This window comes from Phodopus roborovskii, unplaced genomic scaffold (assembly GCF_943737965.1).
Source record: "Phodopus roborovskii unplaced genomic scaffold, PHOROB, whole genome shotgun sequence".
In the NCBI taxonomy this organism is placed as follows: Eukaryota; Metazoa; Chordata; class Mammalia; order Rodentia; family Cricetidae; genus Phodopus; species Phodopus roborovskii.
The window spans coordinates 3,664,438-3,685,079 of NW_026126482.1; the positions used below are offsets into that span (position 1 = coordinate 3,664,438).

General features: G+C 45.8%; 1 protein-coding gene across 2 annotated transcripts in view; it reads right to left on the reverse strand.

The window, feature by feature from the left end:
* Positions 1–19,701, reverse strand: part of Naa35 (N-alpha-acetyltransferase 35, NatC auxiliary subunit) — a 42,317-nt gene extending 22,616 nt beyond the window's left edge. Inside the window, exons 1-11 of one of the 2 annotated variants that reach the window (XM_051194160.1) lie at positions 19,657–19,701; positions 18,985–19,110; positions 12,135–12,168; positions 9,661–9,775; positions 8,089–8,163; positions 6,482–6,649; positions 3,209–3,275; positions 3,074–3,117; positions 2,633–2,683; positions 2,107–2,190; positions 1,503–1,617 (exon numbers count right to left, since the gene is read on the reverse strand). In XM_051194160.1, coding sequence (XP_051050117.1) covers positions 1,503–1,617; positions 2,107–2,190; positions 2,633–2,683; positions 3,074–3,117; positions 3,209–3,275; positions 6,482–6,649; positions 8,089–8,163; positions 9,661–9,775; positions 12,135–12,168; positions 18,985–19,105 — 874 coding nt within the window. In that variant the 5' untranslated portion in view covers positions 19,106–19,110; positions 19,657–19,701. Of the gene's footprint in view, positions 1–1,502; positions 1,618–2,106; positions 2,191–2,632; positions 2,684–3,073; positions 3,118–3,208; positions 3,276–6,481; positions 6,650–8,088; positions 8,164–9,660; positions 9,776–12,134; positions 12,169–18,984; positions 19,111–19,656 lie in introns of those variants that run through there. The other variant, XM_051194161.1, reaches the window with a different exon arrangement.
* Between the last annotated feature and the right edge of the window lie 941 nt (positions 19,702–20,642).

The following is a 20,642-nucleotide window of genomic DNA, read 5'->3' on the forward strand; positions in this document are numbered from 1 at the left end:
GTCACAGCCACAGCCACAGCCACAGCCAGAGTCACAGCCACAGTCAGTCACAGCCACAGTCAGTCACAGCCACAGTCAGTCACAGCCACAGTCAGTCACAGCCACAGCCACGGCCAAAGCCTTAGCCAGAGTCACGGTCACAGCCACAGCCACAGTCAGAGCCACGGCCACAGTCAGAGCCACGGCCACAGTTCCATCACTGCAGGGAGCTCAAGGCAGCAGAGACCTAAAGCAGCTGTCGCATCCACAGCTAGAGCAGAGAGAATAAAATGCATGCAAATTTGCTCTCCACTCCGTTAACACAAATAAATAAAAGACAGATATTGGGGTTCAAGCTGAAGATTGGGGAAGCAAAACCCTGGCCTCCAGCTCTCAGCTCTAGCTCAGGATGAAAGGGCTGATCCACGAACAAGCTCTTCATTAAGCTGCAAACTGCTGCCTCTCCTCAGTGCGGCTGCAGACTGAATGCCTCCTACTGAATACTGAAGCCCCTGCTTCTGTCTTTTATACTCTAGTGCTGGGATTAAAGGCATGCGATCTTTCAGACTGATTCAATCTCCTGTATTCCTGGGTGGCCTTGAACTCAGAGACATCCAACTACCTCTTAATTCTGAGTCCTAGGACTAAAGGTGTGTACCACCAGCTCCTAGTTTCTGGCTGCTGGGATTAAAGGTATTCCTCTGGCTTGTGGCTGACTTTGTTTTCTGAATCCTCAGGCAAGCTTTAATGAACCATAAACAACATATTACCACACGGCTCCCTCCCTCCATCCTTACATGCGTCGGGGCCCAGCCTAGGGAACAGTGCCGCATACAGTGGTAGTGGACATAGCCACCTCAATATAATAAAGAACTTTCCCCAGAAACATGCCCAGAAGTCAATTTGGAGACAGAATTCCAGTAATCACAAGTAAGCTTTAATGTGTTAGTCATTTTTTGCAAACATTTCCTGAACTAGATTATAATGTGTTTCAGAGTTGTGCATAGTTTATACCTCAATAATATTAAGACTATAAATACCATCTAATGAGTTTTAGGGATAAACAGTGTTGCTGTACACTCCAAAATGTTGACCCACTGGTGAATTTTACAGCAAAGCTGCATTACTCCTATTAAACCTTACTGCACATAGGAAGCATATGAAGCACCAACACTTCAAGCACTCTGTTCCTAAGTGTTCAGAATCCCAGTGCAGGGTGAAGGCAGGCACCCGGGAGTACAAGGGACCTCAGGACACTAGGCCTGCCTTGTAGAGTGAGGTGGGCTATATAATGACTTTAATGGATTTCCCAAAGAAGTAATGAAAGGAGATGTTAAAAAACGAAGCTACTGCTGACATCATAATACATACAACAGACAGGGTACAGGAGTCCAACAGTAAGATACAAGTTATGGTCAAGTTCTATCAATTGTTTTCAACATAGACTAAATGTACAAAGAAGCCTAAAGCAGTCTTGAGTATTCAGAAGAAACACCCCAAAGTCTAGGCAGACTGAGAATTACCTCCTTTGGTAGTGCCATTCTGAGCCTGGATGCCATGATGCAGTGAAGTGTGGATGGCAGAAAGGAGGTCTGCTGCTTGGACCATTAGTTTCTGAGCCTCTGCAACAGCACTGGTCTAGCAAACAAATCACCAAAGATACATGTTACTGAAAGACACAGAGAAGGAGGTTCTACAACAGCGCCAAGATCCCGTGCACACTGCACTAACACACAGAGAAGGGGGGATCCTACAACAGCACTGAGATCCCGTGCACACTGCACTAACATGCATCCTCACAAAGCATTCACTTAATGCAGGGTGCCCAAATCTTGACAGGACACAAAGCATTTCCCCTCAAATCTGTATCTTATTTGATGCATTAAAAAAAATGAAATGGCAAATATTTCTGGCTTATGGTATAAGCTTACTTTTTAAAATAAAAGACTAGAGATACAATCAACAGTGAAAAGGAAAAAAAAAAATTCCAATACTATGTAGTCATTCACAAATATGGGGTGGGAGAAATCCCAGAAATTTTCACAGAAGCATTGATGTGAATGAGATGTAACTACACCACATGCAGAAAACAGAGCAAAACTAGCCCAGGCACGGTAACTCTCTTACCTCCTTCTTGGTGAAGGCTATGAGCACTGTCAGCAGCACGCGGGTGAACTTCACTCTGCTGAACGCCGCCAAGCATTGCTGGTGCTGGAAGCACAGGAGAGCGGTGAGAGGCAGAGTGTGCAAAGCACAGCCACAGAGGGGAGACACCCTAACACTCCGCCTAACACGCCTGTGCAGTGAGTCACTACAGCACACAGGTCTCTAACCCTGCAAAGCACGCCGCCAAACACCAGTGAGCAGAGCCTACTCCTAGACACAGGAACAAAACTGCCCTGTACTCTTCAGTTCAAGGTCACAACTAGACTGTTGTCTCAAAAAAGTAGTTAGCAGCCATGAACGGGCTAAAAGGTTGGGCAATTTTTGACGGTATGGAAAATTTTGATTTTGCTAAGTTTTGAAACACATCTATAAGTGATCTGTTTTTTTCTTCAGTTCCTGCTTCCCGGGAATTACAGGGCAGTTGAAAGAACTCCAACCCTGAGGGTGGACTCCTCTGACATTATCTACAGAAAATAAGGGCAATTACTTCTAGTTCAACTTCTGGGTCTCTCTCTTCTCCTTGTCGACTTCGAGTACTCTAAAATGAAAACATAAAGTAAATTAAGACAAATACAAACCTAGAGAAGTAAGTAAAAAAATAGAGGTTAATTTGCTGGGCAAATACAAAAAAATCTATCTGAAAAAAAAAGGCTTTGTCTTGTGTTTTCTTATGAATGTTTTATGCATGCATTTGTATATAAATTAGAAAGATCATGAAAAGAAGCAGGTATTAAAACAACAAAAGCAAAACAAAAAAGCAGACGGAAAGGATATGGCTCATAATAGCACTGTCTTTTAAAGTCCTAGTACTCAGGAGGCAGAGGGGTCTCTGGTCTACAGAGTGACTTCCAGGCCAGCCGGAGCTACACAGTAAAACCGTGTTTCAAAAAACAAATCAAGCCCTAAACCAGAGAAAAGGAAAACAGACCTTTACTCTCCTTTGCATATCATCTTCCACATCTTTTAGCATCCCTAGAATGAGAAACAGCCAAGTTTTAAAACAAACCAAAAATGTAAAACATACAAATTACTGTTGTGAATTTTCTTTGTAAATGGTTTATACCTGTAACTCGAAGATCTGTCACACTGTTGGCCATTTTAAATCCGTATGTCATCGACTGGAAATCTTCCTAAACAAAAAAGGAGCGATTATGCTCTTGGATAGCAGCAACTGTATTTCTCTAACAAAGTGACTATTTACTTAGAAAGACACGGAATGCCACCCAGAGTCTCAATACTGCCACTATACAGCTGGCCTTCCTTGTAGGCATACAATTAGACACCTTGGCAGCAATACTGCTTTCTGTCCTTGGCTTTAGCTGCTTGTTAGTTAGTGGTCTAGAGGTTAAGCACTCCCAAGTGGTATCACTCAAAGAAAACAGCAAGAGCACATTTGATAGCCTGTGGGTTAAACAGAACAAGTTGGGAGATGGTGGTACACTGGGAGGCAGAGACAAGAGAATCTCTGAGTTTGAGGCCAGCCTGGTCTACAGACCCAGGTCCAGGACAGCCAGGGCTGCACAGAGAAGCCTTCCTGTCTTAAAAAAACAAAAGAAAAAAACAAAAAGCAAATCATGGCTCTCCAGCTCCTTCTCAAAATTTCACTGCTGAGACAATTAAGGGATTTGTTGGGCTCACTCAGAAGAACTAATTTAACATGACCTGGTTGAGTATTCCCCCTGTATTAATATATGCATGTTCAGGCAGAAATATGCAACAAAGCAGTGAGCACTGAACACAGCAGTTATTGTGTCTGGGAGAAGGAGAGGGACAGAGAGCAAACCACAGAAAGAGCAGTGTGACATGCGGCTGGGTCTTCCAGAAACCTCGGGTGCAGTTCAGAGACAGCTTCTCCTGCAGGTTCAGTGGCCCCCTCCACCTTCCCTTGGACCCTCACCTTCCCCTGACCTCCTCCACCTTCCCTTGGGCCTCTAGTTCTCAAGCCTTACATATCTAAAGTATTTCCAATGTCTACTTTCCTAGCATTTACCAGATGGCCACCCCACCCCCCAACCCCTGATCACATGCATAGGAAACCTGAATGTCTGACCTTCAAGTTTAACCCTAATAACTTCTCACATCTCTCTGGCTCATCATCACCTCATTCCTGTTTACTACACACATCTGTCACCGGCCTGCCACAACTGCCTCTGCTATAAAAATTTTTTTTTTTTGAGGTGGTGGTGATAGGGGCAGGGACAACACACTTTATAACCCTGGCTGGTTTGGGACTCAGAGATCTGCTTGCCTCTGCTTCCTGAGAGCTGGGACAGAAGGTGTGTACCAGCATCTATGGACTAGTCCTTGTTGTAATGTATTAAGAAGCCCTTACCTGGTTGCATACCTCACTCCCAAAGTACGTCTTTAAGAATATCTTCAAGGCCCATCCCTAACTATGTTCCAGCTCACAGTCTCCTGCATCCTCTCTTAAACACCCGAATGCCCCTTAGCCCACGTTAAATCTCCTCACAGAGCCTATCGCCACATGACACTTCAGAGGTACTTGTTTATTTATACATTAACAACGTTGTCCCAAAGAATGTATCTTCAGGGCTGAGCACACACAACAAAAGATCTTATTGTTCAGTATGTGTCCATGAATGATTTCCTGCTGGGTGCTTTTTCTGTTTTGGTCAATTTGACACAAAGCCGGATGGATGTGGGTAAGACTGGCCCGTCTGATGGGTGTTGTCTTGGTTAATAAATGGTGTAGGAGGGCCCAGCCCAGCAACTGTTGGGCAGGTGGTCTCGGGTAGCATAGATAAGCAGGTTGCGACAGTGAGTAGCAGCACGCCTCCATGGGCTCTGCTTTAGTTCCTGTTTTAGGTTCCTGCCTTCCCGAGTTCCTCCCCTGAATTTCCTCAGTACTGGCCAGTTCATCCTCCACTTAACTTACTTGGGAAGAGGAACCCTCAAATAAGAAAAAGCCTCCCTAACATTTGCCTGTAGACAAGTCTCAAGTAATTTCCTCAGGATCGATGTGGGAAGGCCCAACCACAGTGGGTGGTGCCACCCAATGCAGGTGGTCCTACCATACGAGACAGCACGCTGAACATGCCAGGAGGGGCAGGCCAGTGAGCAGTACACCCCAAGGCCTCTCTCTGCATCAGCTCCTGCCTCCAGGTCCCTGCCCTGATTTCTCTCAGTAATCAAGTGTGACATGGGAAATAAGCACAGAAGTAAACTTTTCCCTCTCAAGGAGCGTTTCCTCTTCCTCCTCCTCTTCTTTTTAATCACAATACTAACCCTAACTAAGACTGACTTACTCCACAGCGGGGATCAAAATGTAAAAGGCAAATTACTAAATACATGGGAGCAGTGCTCACTGTGCAAAATCAGAAACCATCTGCTTCATTTAGAATGAGCTAGCTACTGTTTGGTGGCCATGAATGAATCCAGGGTCCGTGCAGTCAGATTTCCTATCTTTTCAGAAGAGAAGTGTGGGTTTTTAAACCTCCTACCTATTAAATCTTCCCTAGGAAACTAAGCAGGTCAACTTTGAAAAGACATACAACCTATGACGTTTTAGCCAATGGCCCTTAAGAAGGCTTTGTGAGGGGAACGTGGCAGGCTCTGTCCAACACGTGTGCATCACTCACAAGAACGGAGCCTAGTCGTTGGGGCACTGGCTCCAGAGGAGATACAAAAGCAAACCGCTGCCACTATAATGCTGTACCCACTATCCAGGGCAGGCTGAACAGGGCTAAGACACAAGAAACAGCATCTATTCCATGGGGTAGTTTTACAGGGCAGAGACAGACTATAAAACAAGGAGCTGTGGAATAATCCGTTTGCACACTGTGAAGATATGTTCTCTCATTGGTTTAATGAAGTGAGAACTGGCCAGTAGCTAGGCAGTAAGAGGCTAGAAGGGAGAGTCAGACTGAGAGAATGATAGGAAGAACAAGGGTGGAGAAACTAGCCAGATTCAGAGGGAGCAGGATGTGTAGAAAATGAGGTAGCAAGCCACGAACCACATGGCAGCACATAAATGAATAAATATGGGTAAATTTAAGTTGCAAGAGCTAGTTAGTAGCTGGGCATTGGTGGCGCACTCCCTTAATCCCAGCACTCGGGAGGCAGAGGCAGGCAGATCTCTGTGAGTTCAAGGCCATTTTTAATTAATAAGTCTCTGTGTGGTTTATGGGGAGATGGAGGTCCCAATGGGCAACCCTGTCCACACCTTTCCGTTATGAGGCCAGAAGGCTTTTAATTAACTATTGCTTAGCTATCTATACACGTGGACAAAGGCATGCGTCATATACATGCTTCACAGAATCGTTCATCTACAGCATGTGTGCACAACGTAAGATGGCCAATGAGCCTCTGGGTTTACCTCTTCAAAAACAGCAGCTTTGTTCACTTTCTCCCTTGCAATGTCACAGATTTTCAAGATTCCCAGAGCAAAAGCTTTCATGGCAGGATCTTCTATGAAGTCTGGATTATGGATGTAAAGACAGGTAAACACTGTCTGGGCCAGGGAATGGCCTTCTAGCCATGTGATCTGTGAAAGACAGAGAAGGAATGAATTAATCACTTACAGTGGTATACAGGGTTGCAAAGTCTAACCTGAGTTAGAGTTCTAGACCCATATTAGTATCATTAATCGTGAGATTGAAAAGATAATTAAAGAGGATGTCATGGAAGACAGGACTTGCTTTCACTGGCTGAGTCTACAAAATGCTTTGGAACACGAAACTTTCCTGGGCATAAAGCTAAATGCTCTAAGGGCTCCATATTTCAGATTTTCAAAACACATTACTCCTCTTGCATTGTAAGTGCTTAGCCATCTATGAGAAGCACCCTTAAACCTAACAATCCGGTCTACAGCATCTTAGCATCTAAGTGGAGAAACTATACAGCATTCAAAAGCAAAGAATTCCACACTGTAATCACTAAAAACGGCTGGCTCGGGAAGTCAGTCTTAAGACTGACCAGGTTTACGTCGCTTCTCCCATCCCTGACTCAACAACAGAACCGTCTCCTTTAGATTATACATAAACCACACAACTGTGCCCTTGCCTCCCAAATAAGATTTGCTACTCCAACAAGAAGGATCTTCCCACAGCAAAGATAAACATCCAACCCTATTCTCCATAAACCAGAGGCTGGAAAGCAAACAAGTCAGCAGTAACTGCCATCTCACCAAAATTATGCTAGATATTTTTACACATTTCATCCCATGTTTCTCTAATCCTTCTAGAAAAGAGGTTATTTTCCTCCTCCTACGTAAGTATGCAAAGTCAACAAATTTAAATAAGTTTCCCGAGGTTTATGATGTATTTTACCGTAACATCCAGAACTATGAGGCTGGAGGAAAGCACATTACTAGGAGGCAAAGTGAGAATGGACAGGGAATGTTGTAACTAAGGTGTGAGCTTAGAATAATGGTTCTGCACAAGATTTTTCTTGATGAAAGCCCCAACTCTGGGAAACAGTCTCCAGAGTCTTGCACAGCTGCCGCTCAGCTTTCCACCCTTCCACAGTCTGGTCAACTCCTTAAACTCTCGCTGTCCCTGTAACACCATCACAAAACCACTGTCTAGTTATCAGAACTGTTTCTCTGCACATCCATTCCCAGCAATCTTCCCTGGCCTTTCCCATTCCTTTAGAAAGAGGGTATTACTAAAAGGCAATAAAGAAATCTTTCAAGCCAGGCCACACGTCCAACTGTGTTCATCTCATGGAACCTCACAGATTTCCCTTGATAACTTGAAAACAAAACAGCATTTCTGGATAATGGCTGTAATTTTATCTTCACCGAAACCAAGAGCCCGTTTAACAGAGCGCATGACCACATCGGTGGTAGCTGGAAGATGAACCCTGCCCACTTTCTGAGGCCTGACACTGCAGTTTCATGCTCAATATGGTGCACAAACCTGAAATCCAAAGACTCGCGTAAGTCACAGTTTAATTAACCAACAGTCTTGTTTTAAATCTTACCAAACAGCAAAAACAGGTATCCATTATTCCTATCAATTCAGGCAAGGTGAGATCTTTAATTTTAATGGTGCCATCCTAAAAAGGAGGGAACATACAAAGTTTTTTAAAAAGTTATTACGTAATTTTAAAATTAGGTATTTATTAAAAAAAATAATCCAAAGAAAACACTAACATCTGATAAAACCAAGATACCAACTTAATTTTTGTTCTTAGGAACAAAACCCTGTTTCTTGTTCTGCCTTCGGTAGTCATGTGGAGACCAGGATGACGTGGGACTCCTGATCCTCCTGCCTCAACCTCACAAGAGCAGAGCTGACTGACAGGCCTGCACTACCACCCCAGGTGACATAGAGGCACGTTGTTAAACTTTAATGGAAACTGAAGAATCCACGTTATCTTAAATAATCTTTATTGATTTATGTTTTAAATCTTGAATTAGAAAAATCCAAGTCTATGCCTAGCCACTGGTGGTGCATGCCTTTAATCCCAGCACTGGAGAGGCAGAGGCAGGTGGATCTCTGTCAGTTTGAAGCCAGCCTGGTCTACAGAGTGAGTTCCAGGACATGCTCCAAAGCAATACAGAGAAACCCTGTCTCAAAACAAACAAAAATAAAAAAGGAAGAAAGAAAAATCCAAGTCTAATTTCAAACAATAAAGGTATTTATGATAAAAAGTCCAACCTTTCTACACAGCGAGCCTCCGGTCTCTACGCCCATCACTTGTAGAGTCAGGAGGAACAGTTCAAGGTGTTTACCTGACACACCCAGGTTCAATACCACACTACATGGCAGGAGGAGACCACCAAATTAGTGAGTATTTATAGAGAACAGTCCAATTCCACAGCCCAGGTTGGGATGGCAGTCATATGCTACCTACTACTGAAAACAACTTTTGCTTACTTAATTCCTTCTTTTCTTTTTTGAAACATGGCCCCGCTATAGCTTGGACTCACAGCAATTCGCCTACGCCAGCATCTCAGTGAATAATGACATGAGTTGTAATCTCTGCGTTAAGCATACTTAATACTCAATACCTTTGAAATTAATTCACAGCATACACAACTGGACAACTTAGAGAAGCTCATGAGGACCTTTCAGGCTTTAATTGATACTGATAACTAAAATTATAACTAACATATCTATTTTCATAAGCCCAGATTGATCTCAACATCATTATATAGCTGAGACAAGCTTAAACTCCCAATTCCTCTGCCTCCATCTCCCAAGGGAAGAACCATCATGCCTGCTTTAAAGCTCCACTAATTCTTGCGTCTGAAAGGTTTTTAATACAGTTGAACAGACTGTGTGATTTCACTATTAAGCATGGCTTTTGTTTTGTTTTTCAAAACAGGGTTTCTCTGTGTAGCTCTGGCTGTCGGTAATTCACTCTGTAGACCAGTTTGGACTTAAATTCACAGAGATCCACCTGCCTCTGCCTCCAGAGTGGTGGGATTAAAGGCGTGTGCCACCACTGCCTAGATGAGCACATTTTAACATACATACACACATACATACATACAATACATACAAAGAAGAAAGAAAGGTCAGGGACATAGAAAAACACAATAACTACCTTGATAGCTTGTTCAAAATTGAGAACTTTCCGATTCACTTGGTTTCCAATCATACCAGCATCCATCTTGGGATCCATCATTTCAATAGCAGACATAGCTTCAAAAAGACCAAATCTACAAATAAATGAACACAGAAGCTGTATTTGAAGCCAGATTTCTACAACGGTACAAAATTATCATGGTACTTTAAGAGCTACAGCATTCCATGTATTTATTTGTGTTATGTATATAATTTGCTAAAATTTCTATTTCAACTCATCATCATTTTGCACAAAAACGCATGTGCTCCCTACCTCCCTGTTCTGAGGAGGAAAGAATGAAAACTCCCTACACTCCCTTCAACAGGAAGTGGATCAGCAGCTCTGGAAGAAAGATCAACTCCTGTCCAATGACTTCACATTCCTTAAGTCATTTTCTTTAACTTTCAGAATAATGCTATCATATGTAATCTTTTCTCACTTTCCATGTATCTTTTTTTGTATGTATGAGTGCTTGGGTACACATGTGTACATGTGTGCATGTATGTGCATCCGTGCAAGTAAGCTGGAAGATAGGCTCAGGTGCCATCCTTTAACATGACTCTCTTATTGGCATGGAGCTCACCAATTAAGTTGGCTGTCTGGCTAGCAATGATTCAGTGACCCTCTTGTCTGGGATTTTACAGGGTTCTAGAGATTAAACTCAGGTCCACATGTTTACAAGGCAAACACTTTATCAGACATCTCCCCAAATGTAGCTTCATTTTCTTCGTATCTTAATGACACGATCATTGATTTACAAAATCCAACATTTTGTCAATTATATAATGCAAAACAATCCAGAAATTCTGATTGTTCACCATGGAAAATAGTTACCACACACTGAAAACTGACTAGAAAGAATGGAAGATATGCCCCAAGAGAGAGCATAGGAAAGATCTAACTAAAGGCCTGACTGACCCAACTACGGATGACTACCCCACGACTCTACATCACTTTTCTTAAATAAAATCATAACAGGGCTTGCTTCGGCAGCACACATACTAAAGGCCAACACAAAAATGTAGAAAAGAGCTTTAAGGACGGGTGCTGTAACTCAGTGGTGAAAAGCTTGCCCAGCACATGAAATGACCGGGTTCAATCCCCAGCTCTAAGGAGCAAAGTAAACTCCATGGAGACAGACTTCGTGCCGTGCGTCAGTGTGATGCTGAGGTTAAGACACTCTATGGCCATCTGTGCACAGTGGAGAAAGACAACTCTCACCCAGCAGGTGACTTTGACCTAAGCCCCATCGACGAGACAATAGAAAACACTCTGGAATACACAGACTCATGGAAAACTCTATGAGCAGTCCACACCCAGACTCTATGGGATTTAAGCAGAAGGAATTCACTCCACTGGAAACCCCAGTAAACACTGATGAGAAAAAACACTCATCACAAGGGGAAATCCAAATGTATTCATACAATTCAAAAATATAAATCACATTTAAGTTCTAAATCTGCAAAACAAGCAAACAAACCCCTTCTCTGTTATCTATAAGCTGTAAAGGAAAAGCAACTGCAGAAATGTTCTAAATTCTTGTGGTCTGAATGTAACTGGCCCCTATAATCTCACAGGGAGTGGCATATTAGGAGGTGTGGCTTTCCTGGAGTGGGTGTGGCCTTGTCGGAGGAAGTGTGTCACTGTGGGGCCCGGGCCGGCTTTGGGTTTTCTACGCTCAGGATTCTGCCCAGTACCTCAGTCGACTTGCTGTCTGCAAACCAAGATGTAGCCAGCACGTCTGCCTGCATGCTGCCATGCTCCCCTTCATGATAACGGACTGAACCTCTGAAAATGTAAGTGAGCCACCACAATCAAATGTTCTGCTTGTAAGAGCTGCCATGGTCATGGTGCCTTTTCACAGCAATAAAAACCTGAAGACCTAAGACAGTTCCCAATTAGATTAGCTACTTGTCTCACCTGGGAAGCTGCTGGAAATTCACCCTGTTCTCAGGCTAACTTACCATATATGCAACTTGGATCCGGCCAGGTGTTTTGAAAGTTGTCTACATTATTCTTTACACGCTAAGGTTCAAGAGCAAATTTTCCGCCTCTTCCTGTTCCTCCAGCCAATCAGACAGTTCTAATTTTATCTACTTACTAACTCAAGATTTTGTAGTCCTAACCCTGAAGCAGCCTGACTACAGTGAGTAGCCAGTACTTCTTTCTGTTTCTTAGTCAACAATAAAGCTACCACACCAGACATACAACTGATAGTTTTCTTCAAGATACCCCACGCTCACTATGGCCACGTTCATGAAAAGGATCCCAGAGGGCCATGTTCCCCTCTTAACCAGGCCAACCACTCGAGATAGCTCACCCGAGTTGAAATTGTATTTGTAACTCATTTTTACAGCTTTGAAGCATAAACTGACTTGGACTTCAAGGAATATTCTACATGAGAAAAAAAAAGTTTCAAGTATTACACTGTTTCAAAGGCCAGGGATACTCACAGCTTGTCATGAAGCAGTTCTCCCAACTTCAGTTCTAAAAGAATCAGAGTGAAAAGTTACTGAATACCACAGCTAGAGAAAACACGCTTGATTGCTTTAAAATGCATTTTCTCAGGACTGGTTATCTATTCAGTTATAGTGGTGCTTTTCAGAATATTATAAAGTAGGTGAAGAGAGGGAAACAGGAGTGAAAATTAACAAGCGAATGGCCATCTCAGTGTTCCAGTAAGAATTACAAACTTAAAAATCATTTTTAACGTTACTAATGCAGTTCTCGACTTTTCCACAGAAACAACTGCTCCCTCTCCGGTTGTCTTTAAACCACAGAGGTCATCATCTAGTCTTCCTTGTTACAGGAACAATGTTAAATCACATTTAAAGATTCGACGTTACTTAAATGTACAAAACACTTTGAGAAAACTATAAATGCAAACAGTGTGCAGGAGCTGAAGAAGAAGGTCAGTTGTAAGGAACACACGGGTGGATGAAGGTGACACAGTCCTCAGACTTGAGTCTGAAAGTGAACCAGAGATCATCCTAACCCTGACCTTCACACAATCACTGCAAACCACTTCTAAAGCCACCTCCGTGATTTCAATGCTCAGATTATCATCAGACAGAATCCAACGGCAGAACATGTCATCACAGGCCAAGGTGGACTGTGTGTGTGTGTGGGGGGGGGAGCTACCAGGAAAGAGCCGGCAAGCTCCCCTCTCCCACACCCCGAGACCACAGAGAACAAAAAGGCTGCAGAGACACTGTCTCATCGCAGGGCACAGGCGGGGCCGGCCGGCTAGGGCTTCAGCTTTCGGATGAGCACAGCCGTGCCAGCAACCCACTCCGGAAACACCCTCATTTCTTATTCTCTATTAATCTACCTGCACCCCTGCCATGTGAGCTGAGGGCCAGTCCAGTCCCAGGACTTTTCCTGAAGCCCTGATACACAAGAAGGAACTTAGTGTCCTGTCTAAAGTCAGGACAGCGCTCAGCAAGGCCAGTAATGATCTGGGGCTGAGGCTTCTGGGAGCTGCGGTTTTGGATCCTGGGAACTCACTTTTCCCACCCCTTGAAGGGCTGTGGTCGTCAGTCTCAAGGACACCTGAGACATCCTGTATGCCCTCTCTGGGTAACACCGCTCACAGCCAGAGCTACACAGAGAAACATTATCTCAAAAACATAAACAAACAAAAAAAAAAAACAGGGGCTGGAGAGATGGCTCAGCCATTAGAAGCTAGGCTCACAACCAAAACAAACATACAGAGTAAAAAACAAAAAACAAAATAACAGGAATAAACTCACCTTTCAATAACACACAATCGGTTATTCTTAGGTTAAGTGACATTATGAAAGACCAAATCTATGTTTTATGAGCATAGGAGAAAAAACACATTATAAAAACATATCATTTAAAAAGGATCCTAATGGTTAAAAAGAAAAAGCCCGTGAGATGGCTCAGTTAGTAAAGAGAGAGACCAGCAGGTAAGATCAGAAACCCTATCCTCCCTACTGTTCTACTTCTGTATTTCTGTGAAGAGACAGTGGACTACGAGTTAGGGTTACTATTGCTTTGAGGAAACACCATTACTAAAAGTAACTTGTAGAGGACAGGGTTTATTTCACTCACACTTGTATGTAAGTGTCATCAAAAGCAGTCAGGACAGGAACTCAAACACGGTAGGAACCGGAGGCAGGAGCTGACGTAGAGTCATGGGGTGCTGCTTACTGGCTTGCTCAGCCTGCTTTCTTATAGCATGCAGGACCACCAGCCCAGGGACGGTACCACCCACAACCAGCTGGGGCCTTCCCCATTAATCACTAATTAAGAAAATGCCTTACAGCCTGGTCTTATGGAGACCTTTTCTAAATTGAGATTCCCTCCCCTCAGACCAATCTAGCTTGTGTCAAACATTAACCTAGTTAGCAGGCCTCACAGCCAAAGCAGCTTATGAAAGGAAGCATTTATCTGGGAACTCTGGGAACTTCAGCTGCAGAGAGTTAGAGAGTCAGAGTTTGCATGGTGGTGGGAAACGTGGCGAGGTGCTGAAGAGAAGCTGAGCATTTCCCTCCAAGTCCACCCGTGGTACAGACACCGCTTCAAGGTCACACCCGCCCTCCTAAACCATCCTCGACTGGAACCAAACATTTAAATACACCAGCCTACAGGTGCCATTCCCATTCAACGCCTGCAGAAATGCTCACTCTGGGCAGTGCCACCCCTGTACAAGTGCTGCTGGGTGCTGTTAAAAAGGCAAAGGTGCTCGCCTTAAATCCCAACACTCCAGATGCAGGGGCAGGTGAGCTGAGTTCCAGGCCAGCCTGGTCTACAGAACAAATTACAGGACAGCCAGGGCCACACTGAGAAACCCTGACCTCAGCACTCATCCATGGTTTCACAATCAGTTCCTACCTCCAGGTTCTCGCCTGCAACTCCCCTCTGTGATAAATCATAGTTTGTGAGGCAATATTAACCCTTACCCACCAAAGTTGGTTTTGTTTTTTTTTTTTTTTTTTTTTTTTTTGGTGATATTGTTTTATCATAGCAACATAAGCCACAAAAAAACAAAACAATTACAAGAAAAAACATCCTTCTTTTTAAATTTGTCTCACAGCTACTTATACAGCCCAGGCCCAGCTGCCTAGAGATGCAACTGCCCTCACGGAGCTAGGCCCCTCCTACTCCAAGCACTTGGTAAGAAACTGCCCCGCAGATGTACCCGACCGCCAATCCAGAGCAGTCCCTCTTCTCAGGTGATTCTACTTTGGTTCAAGCCAACAAATCTTAGCACCAGACCAAGGTAGGATAAAATAAACACAAGGTAGATCCCCCACAATATACGAACACAGCACACTGTTCCAGCAGCAGTAAGTCGCTGAGAGGATCAGGGAGGAAATCACAACAGGGTACGCGAACCATGGGCATGGTGGTGTAAGACTTTAATCCTAGCACTGGGAGGAAGAGGCAGGCAGATCTCCAGGCCAGCCAGGGCTATACAGAGAAACTCTGCTCATAAAACCAAACGAAACCAAACCACTAGGCAGGAAATACCCTCCTCAAACAAAGCAAACAGAATGGATTAATTTCTAGATGTGCATGGCTTACTGCCCTAGTGTGCTTTCTGTTGCTGTGATAAAAACAAGGATCCGAAGCTCTCTGGGCAGGGGCCAGAAAGGAATGCTGCCTGCTGGCCTGGTCCTCATGGCTTGCTCAGCCTGCTTTCTTCCACAGCTCGTGCACATCTGCGGGGTGGCTCCGCCCACACTGCTGGGCCAATCCACATCATTCATTAACATAGAAAAATGCCTCACAGACTTCTCCACAGGACAATCTGATGGAGCCAATTCTTCAATTGATATTTCCTCTTCCTGGGCAAATTTAGGTTTGGGTCAAGTTGACAAAAAGTAACCAGCACATCTACTAAAATTAATTATTGTGAAAGTAACATTTCTGAAAGTAATCTACAACACAATCCTCATTAAATTTCCAAACTCATCGAAAAAACAATGCTGGAGACATTACAATGCCTGTCCATAAACTCCACTACATAGCCACACTGCAAAAGACAGCACAGTAACAGCAGAAAACCGACATTCTGACCAACAGGACGGAACAAAGGGCCCAGAAGTGAACCCACACAGCTATGGTTACCTAATTTTTGAACTTAGGAATCAAACACATATACCAGAAAAGACAACTTATTCAGTAACAGTACTTGATGGGAGATGTCATTCTGTATATGTTTCTCATACTGGTTAATGAATAAAGCACTGTTGGCCAATAGGAATAGAAGATAGGCGGGGCTAGGAGACGAGGAGGATTTGAGGAAGTAGTGAGGAGGGGTCAGCATGGAGAGACTGGGGAGACCAGACGCCGGCCTCACTCCCTGGTAAGATGAGACCACGTGGAAATACATAGAAATGGGTTAGTAATTAAGAGCTAGCTGATAAGAAACTAGTAACTGGCCAACAGCATCATATCTAATACAGTCTCCAGTCTTGGTGTGATAATTGGGGCTGGCGCGGCGGCTCTGGGCCCAGGCTGGCGGGGGACGAGGAGGGAGGGACACGACACAACGACCTTACTCCTTACAAGTACTGGCAGAACTGAGTATTGAAAATAAACAGTAACAAATGCTGTTGAGGATGTAAGGAAATCCTTACTTTTCGGTCTGTGGGAGTGAAACCTGGCACACCGACATGGAAACCGATGTGGAAGATCCCAACAAACAAACGAGAGAGGGAGGGAGGGGGTGAGCTAGGGCTAGCACACTACCCTTATGCTCGGCATCCGGGCACAAACCCAAAGGACTCTAAATCTCACCACAGAGACACCTCCATCACATTACTGCTGCTCTAGGCACAACAGCGGGAAACGGCACCAGCCTAGAAGCCACTAACACAAGAACAAACGATGAAACACCGGTTCAGAGAGACACCACCACATGTACTGTCTCACACGGGGATCCTGGCTTCCAGTTTTAACATGTGTGTTTCAGGGGAAGCACATGGAGATCATGGAAAGGGGTCCTGGGAAGGGCAGAAAGTCTTTAAAGGAGGAGCTGTGGGGTAACAGGACCTAAGTGGAGGCAGGGACGGGGGGCTAAGGGGTGATGTTAACTGAGTATGTATGAAACAGGGTAAGGAAACATTGTTCTGCATGCCAACTTTTAAATTAGTGAATTAAAAATGGACGTCAAGGAGACTACATGCCGATCTCAGGCTCAAAACCCGTACCACCGCCAATAAAACAAGCTCAAACCAATAAACAAAGCCAATGGCACCGAAGAGTCTCGCTAAAAACTGTTCTGTAACCAAGCAGAATTATTTGGTACCACCAAAAACACAAAACTCTCAATGAACTCTGGCTCAAATGGTTTACCTCAATCTAGGGTTATTTGAGATACAAGTTTCCCACTTAGGTTCATGAGAGTAGCCCTCTTACACAGATTACTTTTAAAAACAAAACAAAACAAAAACTACACAATGAAACATGTGAACCTTTAATCACACAAACTTTGGAGCACAAACTCTACCACATAACATAAGTGTCTCCTTCTGGAAGCCCTGCAGCAGTAGACTTATGGGGGCTCCCCTGCACTCAAGCGGAAAGGCTTTTAACTGTACATGCAGTTCAGGCAGTAAAGGGTGGCACATGACCTGTCTTCTGGCTTAGGCTTAGCTGGCTCCCTTCATTTCTGGGGCTCCGCCAAGGCCTCACTGCTCCCCTTCAAAGCAATACTCAAAACCAAGGCCTAACTAACTCTGGGAAACAGGATCACAAACGAATCCCTTAACCAACCCGCTTGCACTTCTACCTTTATCTTCATTTTAACCTGCCTTTCGTGTGTATTTTCCCCCATCCTAGCACCAGTACATCTCTACGCCCTTCCTCACTACCAAGATCTCTCCCTGCTGTCTGCCCCTTCCTCCCATTCTCCATCAGCTCCCTTAAACAACAAACACGCTCATGTTTAAGATCACTTGCTTACACACACTGCTTGGAAGAGGTGACTATTTATTGTAGAGGGGAGTTTCTACATTGATTCAAGGATTGACCTTGAACTCCTGGGCTTCAACATCTGAGTAGCTGGGACTACAGGTACATGCCACTGAACCCACTTACCCCAAACACTGGACCTACTATGTGCCACACACCGCTCTATAGTCTAGGGCTATATACATTATCTCTGCCCTTATCAAACTTACATCATGGTAGGTAGGGCTGACAATAACCGACAAATAACTACAATTATGATTTTTGAAAGACTATACACGGAAGAAAGCAAAACCTGGTGATTGCTTTGAGATAAACTCAGCTGATCTGCTTACCGTAACACAAAACTGACTCAACTAACTGACAGCCTGATGCAAAGAAACTTAAGATAGTGTAAACAAAATCCACAGAGCTCTGGCAAGGCAGCTGGGTGTTCAATGGGATAAGAGTGGCTGGGAAGGCTAGGGAACTAAGCAGGGCCCAGAGCAGAGGAGACCCTGAGACAAGAGTCTGGACTTCATTCTACTCCAGTAGGGAATAACAGGAGTCATCATTTTTAAAACCTCAGACACGCAACAAGTCCTTTGCCCAATACAGCAAGTGCTTCCACAGATGCACAGCACTGTCCTGTTAGCTTTTTCTTTTTCTGGTGAGATACTGTCTCACTCTGTAGTCCTAGCTGGTCTCCAACTATACTGACCAGGCTGGCTTTGACCTCAGATGGCTGGGGTCAAACAAAGGTGTGTGTGCTTCCATGCCTGGCTGTCATGTGTTATCTAACCTCTTAAAGTTAGAAGAATTTAGGGGGAAACGTGGCTCAGTGGTTAAAATCATTTGGTGCAAAAAACCAAGAGGAGGATCAGAGAGTTTGAGTCCCAGCAACAGCCAGGATTCCAGAAAAGGCCTCAACCACATCCCCAAGGGATCCAATACTTTATTCTGGCATCCACACGCACACCCTCACACATACGTATACATATGAGCGTACAGGTACCTAAATAAGGAACTTTTAAAAAAGCCTCAACATCTGTATCTAATGTCTTACCAGATACACACTGCCTTTCAACCAAACAAAGTCAGAGAGCAGAGTAAAGTGTGATTAACTAAGTGAGCCTGCATCGTGGCTGGATTTTAATCTCAGCACTCAAGAGGAGCAGGGATTCAAGGTCATCTCCACAGTAGACTTCACTGTCAGTCTGGGCTACAAGAGACTTTCTCAGAAACAAACAAAACGGCCACACATTTGATTAAGAAGTTGTTTTGTTTTGTTAAATCAGGGTAAGTGAAGAAAACACAAACGTGACTTTACTTTATCCTGCCCTAGATTTCTGAATCAATACTCCAAAAGTTCAAACTTACCTCGACAAGCATCTTCAAAATCCTGGGTTATGTCCACCCAACTTGTGTTACTTTTTTCCATTTTCTCAGGGACACCGAGCTCCCATCCCGAATCGTCATCTACCGCGGTTTTCATAACCATGATGCCTGTGAAGAGAGGGCTGGCCTGAGGCGGAGGACAGGGTCTTGGCACAGCAGTGTCTGCAGGACTACCTAAGTTCTGGGTGAAAGACAGACTTCGACTCTGGAGGCGGGACCCCTCCGAGTCCACGGCATGCAAATGCCAAAGGCCAGCTTTGTGCAATCAGACCTCACGTTAAGCGCGGCTGCGGCTGCGGGCGCACGGAGATCCGCACCTGCCCCGACTCTGGGTTCCTCCAACCCGCTCACCCCGAGAAACAAGCCCGGAGACCCCGGCTTTCAGCGCCGCTCAGCAGCCGCCGAGCAGCCCTCACCCGGCGGGCTTCGCAAGCCCCGGGCCCGGCCTCGCCCTGCACGCTGCGACCCCGGCCCGGAGGAGCGCGGCCGAGCGGGGACCGGCCGGCACCAGGCGGCCCTCGTCGCCCGGGCGACACGGGCACGGCCCGGCCTGCCTGGCGGCGCGCGCCCCGGCTCCGCCCCGAGCCGCGGTGAGAACCGGCCTGGGCCGGCCGCCCCGGCTACTCCCCCACGGCCACCCGCGCCACCACGCACCGTCCGCGCCGCGGAGACGACAACGCCGCCGCCGCCGCCGCCGCCCCCTCCCCTCAGCCCCGCCCCGCCCGCCGCCCGGCCGCGAGCGCGCATGCGCACGCCCGGGGCGCGGGGCCACGCCCCCTGCTCTCGGGACTCCGTGCTCCGGCCACGCCCCCTCCCTCACCTAGGTCGCCATACCCGAATAGACGGGCGTCCTCTCTTCTCGCGGGATGACAGCCCACCGCGAGACCGGAAGCCACTCTCCATTTCCCTCCCCTCCGGTACGGTCCTGGCGGTGGAAGGGGCCCGGAGAAGGGCGGAGCCTGAGGGCTTTGCCGCCCGCCCCTCCCAGCGCAGCTTCCCGGAAGACTCTGAAAGGTGACTCCAGGGTGAAGGGGAGGGGCGGGGCTTCCGGTGGGAGGCGACCTGCCGTGGTGGTGGTGCCAGCCGGAGGAGTACGTCATCGCACAGAGCGGGAGGGCTTGCTCGGGGGAAGAAAAAGGAAACGTCCACACCGAGCTAGCAAAGTTCCTCCGAACGCAGATGTTCCCAGTGTTCCTTATTAAGCCGGACCTCAGTCCAGACTTTATGTGCGTGTGGGTGGGGCTGGGGGAGGACCCGGGCCCTTAGTTAACTAAAAGGAAGGACGTGCCTGCTTCTAGGTTTGGTGGAGGAGGCGGTTTATTGTAGCTACGAGGGAGAGTCCTCAGAGAACACGAGCCTGGGCTGGTCCGTGTGAGGAGAGGGCGGGGGTGAAGGATGACAACTGGACCGGGTGACCAGAGTGGCTGGGTTACACTGGGGGAGGGCAGGCCCTGGGCTGGAGAAGTTTAGGGTAAGGGGCGGGGTATCCCAGCCAGGAGGGGACTGAGGGGTGCTGGGAGAACCTGGCAGCTAGGTCCCCGTAAATTGGCAGTCTATCATTGAGCGACATCTTCAGACTTCGTGTTGATTATTTAAAATTTTGTTTCTGGTTTTCCAGATGGGGTTCCCCTGTGTAGCCC